This window comes from Ursus americanus, chromosome X (genome assembly GCF_024610735.1).
Source record: "Ursus americanus isolate L20-20 chromosome X, mUrsAme1.1.p, whole genome shotgun sequence".
In the NCBI taxonomy this organism is placed as follows: domain Eukaryota; kingdom Metazoa; phylum Chordata; class Mammalia; order Carnivora; family Ursidae; genus Ursus; species Ursus americanus.
In genome coordinates this window covers 67407992-67420128 of record NC_142164.1, presented here as the reverse complement: position 1 = coordinate 67420128, position 12137 = coordinate 67407992, and the positions used below count along the sequence as shown (strand labels likewise).

Genomic DNA, 12137 nt, shown 5'->3' with positions numbered 1-12137 from the left:
CTTCTCTGCCCCCTCATCTTTCACCAGGAAGCTCCGTTGGCACAGCTTCCAGAACTCCCACCGGCCCAGCCTCAACTCGGAGTCCCTGGAGATCAATCGGCAGTTTGCCGGCCAGATCCACCTCCTGCACAAGGGCTCGCTGCTGCGGCTCACCGCCTTCATGGAGAAGTACACGGTGCCCCACAAGCCAGGATGGGTCTGGTGAGTGCTCCTGGGCTGCACTGGACAGGGAGCTTCTCACCCAGGCCCAGGCTCCCTCGTGGTCCCCACTTCAGGACCCTGGGAGGGTCAGCCCCAGAAGGTGGGTGCGAGTGGGAGGAGCCCAGAAGCCAGTAGTGGTAGATTGTGCCAGGAAGCTGGAGGGGCCGTGGCCCGTGAGGTCGGCGTGGTTTGCAAATGGCTGTGGGGAGTGCTCATGGGATGTGCATGTGTGCGCCATGTGTGAGGAGGAGTGGGGGTGTGGGACCCTAGGTCCCAGCCTCCAGGCTGCCGCCAGTGAGATCGTCCTTAAATGCAGCTTTGGTTGCTGCTTTTCTGATAAATACCCTTCTGTGCACCCCCCTGGTGCCAAAGAAGGTCCAGCTTCCTTCCCATCATGACCCTTTCATGTTCTGGCCCTGCCGCAGCTGTTGGGTTCCTTAGCCCGCCGCCCTCAAGCAGCGCCACTGTGTAGGCCAGTGAAGTCGTTGCCCTTCCCTGAACATGCTGTACTCTTTTTCCTGCCTCTCTGCCTTTGTCCATGCTGTTCTCTTTGCCTGGAATGCCTTCTCCCCATTTCTCTTCTGGGACAACGCCTACCTATCCCTCAAGAGCCTGCTGAATTTCCACATCCTCCCTGAAGCCTTCTCTGATCCACTAGGTATAGTTCCCCTTCCTCATGGGTCCTCCCCTAAGTTCTGGCTTGCTCCACTCCTGACCACATATGTTGTCCCTGCCTATTGACACAATTATCTCCTTAAGCAGACTGAGGGCTCCCTGTATTCCTCTGTGACTCCCTGGGGCCAGTCCCCAAGCAGGTGCTCAGTGAATGTTGACTCTGGGGATGTGGTGTGTTTCTTACCCCCCTCATCCCTGCCTGAGCCCCCTGAGACTGCAGAGTCTCCACGCTGTGTCTGGGCCGACCCCACACCCCTCACGGACCTCTTATTCCCCCAAACAGGTCAGTGCCCAAGTTCATGAAAAGGAATAAGACCCCAGACTACCGGGGCCAGCACGTGTTTGGGGTGCCACCCCTCATCCACGTGCAGCGCACAGGCCAGCCGCTGCCACAGAGCATTCAGCAAGCCATGCGCTACTTGCGCAGCCAGTGCCTGGACCAGGTGAGCCCTGCCAGCGGACCTGCAGACAGATGGTGCTGGGGAGGAGATCCAATGTGGAGGAACTAGGAAGGGCAGCCTCTAGGGCCTTTCTGGCCCACTAGAGACCTTTCTGGGTCTTCCTACACTGAAGCTCCCCTCTGCCCAGCTCTCTGCCAGCTTCTTTCTGGCCCAATCACTGTAGGCTCCATCTTTAGGAGCCTGCCTTAGCCTAGGTCCCTCTTTTCCTACTCATTCCCACTACAGCCATCCTTCTCCTTGACCCTGGGACTATAAAAACCCTTCTATTTGGTTTTGCCATTTTTCTCCTACCCTGCCCGGCAGGAAGCCTGGCAGCCTTGGAAGTCTCTGGGGTGGCCTACACTCCTGACCCCTGGTCCTGGGCTGGCCTTATAATCTTCCTCCCCACCCCACCCCTACCCTGCATGTCTCCCTTCCTCCCTTCCCTGCATGGGCCAGGTGGGCATCTTCCGCAAGTCGGGGGTGAAGTCCAGGATCCAGAACCTGCGCCAACTGAATGAGAGCTCCCCGGACAATGTTTCCTACGAGGGCCAGTCGGCCTACGATGTGGCCGACTTGCTGAAGCAGTACTTCCGGGACCTGCCGGAGCCTATCTTCACCAGCAAGCTCACCACCACTTTCCTACAGATCTACCAACGTGAGTCACCTGCACGTGTCCTCAGCAACCTGCCCCATTCTCCGTCTCCCTGAATCCTGGGGCTTGTGAGAGATAAACCGTTGTGGGCAAATCTAGCCACACCCATGAATGAGCTTTTCGGGAGGTCTGCTATCCAGAGTTGGAAAGGCCCTTGAAGGGGAGACCACATTCTATTCCCCAAACCCATTATATGGAAATACTGACTGAGGCCCTTAGGGGCTTCCCTAAGGTTACCTTGTACGTTAGAGTGGGGCTTGATCTAGTACCCAGAGACCTCCCGGAGCCCATCTTTACCCTTCCCTCTCACTGACTTCCTTTGGGACCACTGTGCCCTCTGCATTCCTAGAAGCAGGAGACTTGTTGCCAGAAGCTCTAGGGGAATAAGAAAGCCGTTCTGCCATTCCTTCCTCACAGTCCTCCCCAAGGATCAGTGGTTGGCGGCAGCGCAGGCCGCCACCTTGCTGCTCCCCGATGAGAACCGAGAGGTCCTGCAGACCCTGCTCTATTTCCTAAGTGACATTGCCTCTGCTGAAGAAAACCAGATGACAGCCGGCAACCTAGCAGTATGCCTGGCACCTTCTATCTTCCATCTCAACGTCTCCAAGAAGGATAGCCCCTCACCCAGGTGAAGCAGGGCAGGATGTGGCAGGGCCAGGCAGGGAGGGTTTGGGCCCCCTGAACTGTGGGCACTTGAAGGCTGGCCCTGCAGTTCCCAGGCATCACCACAAGGGGTCAGCCTGACTCTTCAGGGGCCTGGAACTGGTTGGATGTTTTTGAAGCAGGGCCTTCTGAAGGCAGTAGGTTGTTTTGTGTTAGGAGGAGCTAGAAGCCAGCTGGTCGGCCATCTTGTCTTGTGCGCATGCGCCACCCTCCCTTCCCCTTCCCTCCAGGATCAGGAGCAAACGCAGTCTGGTTGGCCGGCCGGGCCCTAGGGACCTGAGTGAGAACATGGCTGCCACCCAGGGCCTATCACACATGATCAGTGACTGCAAGAAACTTTTCCAGGTGAGTAACTCCAGGCCCAGATCCAGGGCAACCACCAGGCCAGACTTTGCACCCCAAGTCAGGGACAGGGTCCAATTTGACACATACCCCCACGACTTCCAACTCTAGTCCTACAAGTTTTCTCATCTCCCTCACATCCATAGCCAGGCCTCTCTACCCCTGTACGTGGGTCCTGGGACCGATGGCCCCTGACCCTCTGCTGCTCCCCATGGCCCTAGTGCATGTGTGTTCTCTCAGGTCCCCCAGGACATGGTGCTGCAACTGTGTGGCTCCTACAGCGCAGCTGAGCTCAGCCCTCCCGGCCCAGCCCTGGCTGAGCTGCGGCAGGCCCAAGCCGCCGGCATCAGCCTGAGCTTCTACATGGAAGAGAGTGTCCAGGAGCTGCTCCGGGATGCTGCCGAGCGCTTCAAGGGCTGGATGTGTATGCCGGGGCCCCAGCACACGGAGCTGGCTTGCAGGAAGGTGAGTAGCGCACTGCCTGTGGCTGCCACGGTGCTGGGAGAGTTCGCAGTGCAGGCAGGGAGATCAAGAATCCCAAGGGAAGGAGCTGCCCGGCCAGTTGCACTGTGCCTCGGCTTGATCTTGGAGGATGTCAGCTGGCAGAGCCAAGTACCTTAAGGAACTGAGAGAACCAGATGAGACCAGGGGCTCTCTGTTGGGCATCGCCAGCCAGAATTCCTGTACCAAAGCCCCCCTGCAGACACGTCACTCCGTGCAGTGCCTCACCTCCCGTATCTTTCTGCACCACGGCCGTGCTGAGCTCCTCACACTTGCACCTTTGTGCTTCCGCCCCTGCTGTCCTGCTGCTTGGACTGACCTGCCCCAAGCATTACGTGTCCCAAGCCACAGGAAGCCTCATCTTGATATGCCCTCTCCTTCGTTCAGAGCCTCCTGTCATGTCCCACACTGGAGATGACTTCTCTGTCCTTCTCTTGGCACTAGCCATCTTCTTTCTGGGATTCCAATGACAAGTAAGACCACAAGCCCGAGATTGCTGTGTACACACCAGTCATAGTGAAACGTGCCTTATGGGATTGGGATGAGAGAGGCTCGCATGGTGCCTGGCACATACAAGAGACTCACTGAATGGCAGCTCCGGTTGCCATGTCCGTGTCCTACTTCCTGTGCTAGATGGTGAGTTCCTTGAGGACGATCACCATCTCTTCCTGTTCACTTCTAGAAATTCCAAGCCCCGTGTCCCTTTCATGGTAGAGCCTGGTAGGCCCCAGAGGATTTGCGTGCTTTGGACTAGGTGGAGAAGCAGACAGCCAGAAAGGAGAGAGAGGACAGGGAACACAGGGATGGCCTGTCTGGGTGTGGCTAGGGTTAGCAGAGGACCCCTGCAGCCTTCCCTTGTCAGGGGCTGAAGTGAGGGCATGCTGGAACGGGGGGGGGGGGGGAGTGGCTGTTCTCCAGCTCTGACAGCTGTCCCCCGTCCCCACTCCCGTGGCTCACAGGCACCAGACGGGCACCCCCTGCGTGTGTGGAAGGCATCCACCGAGGTGGCGGCCCCTCCAGCCGTGGTGCTACACCGTGTTCTGCGGGAGAGGGCCCTCTGGGACGAGGACCTGCTGCGGGCCCAGGTGTTGGAAGCCTTGATGCCGGGTGTGGAGCTGTACCACTATGTCACTGACAGCATGGCGCCCCATCCCTGCCGCGACTTTGTGGTGCTCCGGTGAGGGGTTCTGGTTGTCAGCCTGCCACGCGTGGGGGACCAGGGAGGTGGACCGGGAACGGACGCCGGGAACCCGACTGTGTCTGTCCCTTCCCCACAGGATGTGGCGCTCCGACCTGCCCCGTGGGGGCTGCCTGCTAGTGTCCCAGTCCCTGGATCCCGAGCAACCCGTGCCAGAGTCCGGGGTGCGGGCCATGATGCTCACTTCCCAGTACCTCATGGAGCCCTGCGGCCTGGGCCGCTCCCGGCTCACTCACATCTGCCGCGCGGATCTCAGGTACCAGGCCCCTGCAGCCCCGGCACTCTCCCCGCCTCTGCCCCATGTCATCGATCCCTGGGGGCTGGGGGCGAGTCCTTTCTTCCTTCCTCCTGGCAAGGGCTCCAGGGCCGACCCCATGGCTCACGTCCACCTCCTTCTATCCCTGCAGGGGCCGTTCTCCTGACTGGTACAACAAAGTCTTCGGGCACCTGTGTGCCATGGAAGTGGCAAAGATCCGGGACTCCTTCCCCACCCTGCAGGCAGCTGGCCCTGAGACCAAGTTGTGAGCCTCAGCCTGGTGCCAGGGTGGCACCACCCAGGGCCCTCGGCCCCAAGGGAGTAAGGGGGTGAGGAGAGGGGAGTAGCCCCCACGTGTTGCTTCCAGGGGCATTGCCAGGCCCTTGCCGATCCAGCAGCTTGCTGTCCCCTTGGCTTTCTGAAGCTCCTCCACACACACGGGGGAAGAGAAGAGAATTTCAGTGTCCCATCTCCACTCCACCTGCACCCACAAGCCTGTGTTCTGTCCTCCCAAGGGAGAGGAGTCATTGTCAGAAGAAGAAGACTGCTGCGGCCCTCCAGGCCCACCGAGGCATCATCACTCTGAAGCCTGGCCAGCTCCCCCACCTGCAGGGGGAAGAAGGGAGAGAGCAGTGTGTGTGTCCAGCCCTCTGCCACTCCGAGAGGCCAAGCCATCCTTTTTGGTGCTCGGGTCCCTTTGAGGTTGGTGGGAGGCTCTGGTCCCGCCTTGGGGCCTAATACTGGCCCTGAACTGGCTTTGCCAGAGAAAGTGAACTGCAGAGGATGAGTGCAGGGCAGCCCCAACCACCATGAGCTGTTTTATTTGTGTAAATACGATGCTGATTTTTATGAGGCTGATTTAAAGAGTGAGCACTACCAGCGGGCAACAGGATGATTTGGGGCAGCCTGGGAGGTGGTAGTGGTGGGGAGGGGGCTTCCTTTCTCAGGTCTCAGGAGACCAATGAACCAGTCTCCCCGGCTCGGGCCCCCTACTTTATCTGCCACTCCCTCGTGTCCTGTGTGGCCTTTGGTCACACACTCTTATGTCTGGAGAGCAAACGGGCTCACTCCCACCACACAGGCCAAGCAAAAGCAGATGGTAGTGAAGAGACACGTATCTGTGTCGCATCCCTTCTCCTGCTCTTCCTGCCTACCGTAACAGGCTGACGTAAGAACCCCGTCATCAAGCAGAGACCTGGCCCCCGCTTCAGGCAGCCGGCCAGCCAGATGGAAGGGCCAAGGGTCATCTCAGCCAGCTGGGGCTGGATCCAAACCTGACCCCTCCCGCCCAGCAGCCATCTTGGCTTATGTGGAATTCCAAATGACATTCAAATGCCAACTGGTGCTTTATTTTTCTTTCAGCTCAATACACTGGAGTGGGATGGGTCCCAGCCAATGTTGTGATTTTTAAGCCTATTTTATTTGTACCTATAAATACTGTACAGTCAGAATATATATATATATATATATATATGTATGTATTTGTGTGTGTATATATATACACATATACACACATGTATATGCACATGTATATACGCACACATATTCTATTGTGAGTATATTATAATCTGTGGGTGCGAGCAGGGGTCTGGAAAGCCCGACGGAGCAGGGCATTTAAGATGAGGGAGGTGGAGAGCAGGCACCAGGCAACCTGTCAGCAGAACAATAAAGCATTTCTAGAAACAGACTCTGGCTGTGTGGCTGTCTTCCCTGAGGTCATGGGTTAGGCACTGAGGGCAGGTTACAATGCGAGCTTAGTGTTAGCATCAGAAATTGTGAACATCACCGGTTTAGGCTTTGGGGGGAGGCCACAGTGGGAATAGGGAGGGCCTCAGTTCTTTTCTTTGAGAGGTGAGTTGCACATGGGGAAGGTGGGACTCCAAGAAGCCAGGGCTTGGGCAGAAGCTGCAGACCCCCCATTCCCTGATCTGGCCAGGGTCCCCAATCTGAGTGGCACCCAAGCATGACCTCAGGCATCCTGACAGTAGCCCTAGGGAGAGATGCCCCTGGCTCTGCTTTCCTTCTTTCACCTGCTACACACAGCCCAAGCTTCAGGATGAAGAGTGGAAACCCAGTCCCTGGAGGCTTGGAGACCCTGTTTACCCCAGAAACCAGCCTAAGAGAGGTCAGAGTGCCTGAAGGCAGCCCCTGGTCTGGCTTCAGTGGCCAGCAAAGCCCAGGAGGCTAGAAAGGCCCCCACATCTTTACTTCCCCACAGGAAAAAGCTTTCTCTGCCACACTGCTGTAGCCGTCAAGTTCCCAATCTCCTAGGAGCAGCTAGAGAGGAAGTATAGGCTTCGTGATCCAATCTATGTTTGTACCCATTGAGTGCCATTGGGCTGCCTGGGGCAAACAAGTCCTGCTGCTCTCCCTCTATCTGAAACTCAGCCTCCCCATGGGCCAAACAGGCCAGTGACAGCTCGGCACAAGCCTGGCTCAGTAAGTGTTCGGATTGGGGCATCTATCAAGTCCTGCTTCTCTGTTACCTTTCACTCTCTTCTTTTGGGTTCAGCTGTCCCCACATGCCTTTGGCCTTTCTTCACTGCTGCTGCCTGGGGATCTCAGCTAGCTTTGGGAAGGAGCAAGGTGGAACAGAGGTCCTGTCAGCCCTTTGCCTGTGGGAGAACAGTGGAGGCAGCCCACATGTGGGCATGGGTGATAGGAGACGGCTCAAGCAGTGTTGGTGTTAAGGGACACCAGTGGGAAGCTGCAGCCAGTACTTTAAGGCAGGCAGCCAGGGGACCTTCTGGCACAAGCACCACCATGACCTGGTCATGGAAGGAGGCTGTGGCGATGGTACAGGGGATAGGCTTGAGCATGCTGTCAATGGGTGGTATGAAAATGACCACCCAGGTGACTGACGGTCGCTAAGAGACAGGAGACAGATAAAGAGTTGTGTATGAGGGAGATTCTTGGAAGAGCCAGAGAATTCCTCCAATCTTTCAGCTCTGGACCCTTGCCTAGGACCACCTGCCCAGTGTGGTTCCCATCTCTGGCATTCTAGGAGAGTTAGTGTCAAGTAAGGGAGCTTCTCTGGGGTTAGTGTCGTTCCCCTCCATAAAGCAGAGGTGCCCACTGCTGCCTCTCTGCCTTGCCCACTGTGTGGTCAATGAATGGACCGCCATGGCCTGTAGATGTGGGAGTGGGTGTCATGATGATGGGGCCTCTCAGTTCCACGCACATGGCGAGCACTGCCTGTGACCATTTCTAGCCCTCAGTTGCGTACCTCGGCCTACCCTGACTTGATCTCTTCCTTTCCCTGATGCTAGACGACTCTCACCTTCAAATTCCCATCCCTGTTGCCTATACTCTCTCCTCCTGTGTTTCCCCTGACCCAGTGCCTCAAAGAAGCCAGGCAGTCGGTGAATCTCACATGGAAATTGGACAATCTATCTCAGAGCTTTGGTCTGTTAGTTTTTAGTCTCCGGTGCCCTGTTGCCAGAGTGGCTGAGAGTAGATGGTAGACCCAGGTTCAGATCTAGCGACATCATTTCCTGGCTATGATCTTAAGTGACACATTTAACCATTCTGACTTCTTTTTCCTCCCAGAATATAAGACTAATAATTATTTAGATACTTCAGTGTTGTCATTAGGGTCTAATGAGCCAGTGACTGTGCATGTGGCTGCATGGTGCCTAGCACGTGGTGGACATGAACACATGGTAGTCTCCCTTACCCAGCCTCCTGCTAGCCTCTCCCTTGCCAGTCAGCTTGTGTGGAGGGCTTGGGCTTGGGCAGATGGGTGGGTATGCACATTATGTTCTGCTTGGCATCGAGGCCCTACCTACTTCCTTGGCTCTCAGACCCCCATAGCCTCAGCGGCCACCATTCGGGACACGCCTACCTCCTCATCAGGCTCAGAACATCCCAGTGGCCTTTTTGTATCCTAACTACTGATTGGTTTTTGCTCCACTTCCTCCTTGACAATTTGCCTCCCTGGCCTTATCTTCCCCTCTTGAAGCCCTCCTTCCTCCACGCAAGAAGAGCTCTTCCCACTTCTTTGACCACAGCTCCTGACCCTCTTTCCTTGCCCCTTTCACTTCTCTCCCTCTGTCCCACCTCAACCTCAGTCATTCCTCCAAGTTCTTCCTTTTCCTCCTCCCTGCCTCACCTTGCTCATCAAGGACCTCACTGTCATCCACGGTTTCAGTTTACACTTCCGTGCAGATACCCCCTGTCACCCCCAGAGCCCCATCCCTTCCTTGAGCTCAGGCCAGTATTTCCCACTGTATGAGTGGGCCTCTCTTCCTGGAGGCCCCACCTGCACATCAGACTCACTAGGCCCAAGCCAAACTCATCATCTTCCCACACAGAGTCTGCTCCCCGCTGCCTGCTCCACCTCTGTTAGCACTGTTGTCGTCCTGGCTCAGATCTCCAAATTAGCCAGAACTCCTCCCTCCCTCTCACCTTCCCCCAGAACCAATGCAGACCCATCCATCAATCCAAGCACTCACACATTCTGCCATTCAACAAGTAGTTGCAGAATGTCTGGCATATATGCCAGACTTGAGGCACAGAATACAGCAGTGACCAAGAGCAGCAAGGTTCCCACACGCCTTTAGCACACATCCTAGTAGATGGATGAGTGGAGGGAGGGAGACCATAGCACATACACAAACCAACTTCAGCTATGATAAGGGTGATGAAGGCAGTCAAGCAGGCTAAGGCAATGGTGACTGAGCCCCTATTCCAATAGGATAATCAGGGAAGACCTCTCTGAGGAGGTGATACGTAAGCCAAGACCTGAGGGAGGAAGAGCAAGCAGCCATGCAAAGATCTAAGGGGAGGAGTTCTGGGCGGAGGAAATAGCGAATTCAATGGACCTGGGGTGGAGGCAAAGTTGGCATTTTCTGGGGGTGAGCACCTGCTTAGCATGGCTAGAATGCAGGGAGCAAGGGGGGTAGAAGGAGATGGCGTGGGGGAGGTAAGTAAAGGCCTAGATCATGTGGGCCTAAAGGGGGGCTGGCCACATGCTGTCTGATCTACCTCCGCCATGTCTCCTGTATCTAGCTTCCACCCAGTGTCTAAGACACCCTGTTCATACTGCATGCCTTTCCACCGAGAATTAGGAAGAGGCACTCACCTCATTTCTCTCTTCTCCCACCCATTTCTACCTATACTTAGTACTGGGTGAATCATTCAAAAGTCAAAAAGTCAAGTATCATCCTATGTTTTTCAGACTGTAGCATTCAGGACCCCATGATGTGGCCTTGACTTGTCCACCAAGTTTCTTCCTTTCACTTCCCTTCTTCAGCCATGTGCCCGACATACTCCTTTAGTTACCTTTGCCATGAGCAGGCATAGAACTATCCTGGATTTGGAGGACCTACGTTCAAGTCTCAGCTCTGCCACTTCTTAGCTGTCGGGCTATGGGCAAGTTATTTAAACTTTTTGAAGCCCAGTTTCCCCATGCATAAAATGAGGCTTGGAGAGATGTGCAGATTAGTTAGCAGGTCAATTATTACAAAGTGCTATTATCCCAAACTTCATCAGTCTGGCAATGCCCAACTCCGGTATATCCCCCATGAAGCTGTCCCTGAAGCCTCCAGCAAGGTTTCTTGACTCCCTTTTCTGAGTCATCATTGCCCTTTGGGTGTGTTTCCAAGCTTCCATCTTGCTTATGTCTCCCCTTAGTGTTCTCGGGTACCAGTCACATGACCCCCATTAGCCTGGGAGCACGGGGATCAGGGTCCTAGTGAGGTTCGTCTCTGAGTTCTTCATAGCGCCCAGCCCAGAGAGGCAGGGAGGCCTGGTGGAGGGCATCAGGAGACACACAGAGGTGGGTTCAAGTCCTGGCTCTGCCACTTCTTAGCAGTGTGATCTTGAGCAAACCACTTTGCTCGCTGAGCCTCAGCTTTCTCATCTGTAAAATGGGTGTTGAGAGGAGCCCAGATGCCTAGCACAGTGCCTAGCACATTGATAGGCATAAAGGAAGTTGTTTCATCACTGTTGGTTATGTTGGCTTGTTCACTCCAAGCCCTTGCTCTACAAGGTTCCCTCTACTTGACTTGCCCTCCTTTACCTCTGCCAGTTGCTCACACCCTTCCAGCCTCAGCCAGCCTTTTCTAACGAACCCATGCCTGAGCTCCTGAAGCCCTTTTTGAGTGGGTCACTCAAAAACACTTTTTGTCACACAAAACTAACTCAAATGGACAGGCCTGTCTCTTTGCTTAGGCTATGACATCAAGGCGAGGGGCCCAGTGAGAGTAATCTCTGTGACCCCAGTGTCCAGCACAGGGTCTCAGAGAGTGTGTGCTTAATGCAGTTACCTATTTGTGTGTAGCAGCAGGGAGACACGAGGGAGCATGAGGCAGGGAGTGTGAGGGTGGGTGCACTGGAGCCCAAAGGAGCCTGGTAGGGTGGGTGAGAACTGCATCAAACCCTTCTACTGCCTAAGAGGGAATGCATGGATACTGACCTGAGTGTCTACTGGATAGCAGGCACCATGCCATGCATTTTCCCATACAGGATGTCTTCTCAACCTCAAAAGTCTTCTGTGAGGTATTAGCACCCCCCTTTTTCTGGATGGCGATTTCAGAGTCTGAGAAACAAGGTAACTTGCCAGGGAGTACACAGCAAATTAGGGATTGAATGGGGACTTCTGCCCAGACTCCTAAGCCTGCCTTCTTTCCCCTGAAGCCCAGTGCAAAGGGAGAGGACACTCCTACCTCCCACTGCCCACTTCAGTGTGGGGGGGGCGGGGGGCAGTGGGGATTGAACTGGGAGTGGTAGATATGAGAGCTGTTGAACAAAGGAGGAAATGAGTTTGAGGAATGCTGGCTGAAGAGCAGTTTGGCCAGGAGGGAGGGAAGAGAGCCAGGGATGGTAGGATACACAGAGGCTGCCCTCCTCTGCCCCCAGCCCACCCTCACAGCCTGCTGGGAGTTTGCCTGCCTTGCCCTGCCCTGCCTCCTGGATTCCAGCAGCGCTCCAGAGGGCCCGAGGGTGGCCTTGGGCTGCTGCTGTAACTCTAAGGCAAGCAGATGGTGCCTCAATCAATGGGGAGGGCCTGGGATTGAGCAGAGATCAAGGCTGCATCTGGACTTTCATGAGCCCTTCTTCTATAAACAATATTTAAAATTATAATTTACAACTGCATTGGTATAAAGGTAAATATTATTTGGGCTGCACTATTCATTATATACGCGCCGTTATTATACTCCTTTTTTCTTCTGATGTTAAAATAAATTAGGATGAAAACACTTT

General features: G+C 55.2%; 1 protein-coding gene across 4 annotated transcripts in view; it reads left to right on the top strand.

Annotated features, from left to right (window-relative positions):
- The window catches only part of STARD8 (StAR related lipid transfer domain containing 8), a 77578-nt gene extending 70960 nt beyond the window's left edge, over window positions 1-6618 (top strand). For all 4 annotated transcript variants that reach the window (XM_045795449.2, XM_045795452.2, XM_045795451.2 and 1 more), the window contains 9 exons: window positions 28-201; window positions 1160-1319; window positions 1776-1974; window positions 2389-2599; window positions 2865-2979; window positions 3217-3441; window positions 4437-4654; window positions 4755-4931; window positions 5083-6618. In XM_045795449.2, the coding sequence (XP_045651405.2) occupies window positions 28-201; window positions 1160-1319; window positions 1776-1974; window positions 2389-2599; window positions 2865-2979; window positions 3217-3441; window positions 4437-4654; window positions 4755-4931; window positions 5083-5200 (1597 nt within the window). In that variant the 3' untranslated portion in view covers window positions 5201-6618. The remainder of the gene's footprint in view (window positions 1-27; window positions 202-1159; window positions 1320-1775; window positions 1975-2388; window positions 2600-2864; window positions 2980-3216; window positions 3442-4436; window positions 4655-4754; window positions 4932-5082) is intronic.
- Window positions 6619-12137: the final 5519 nt, after the last annotated feature.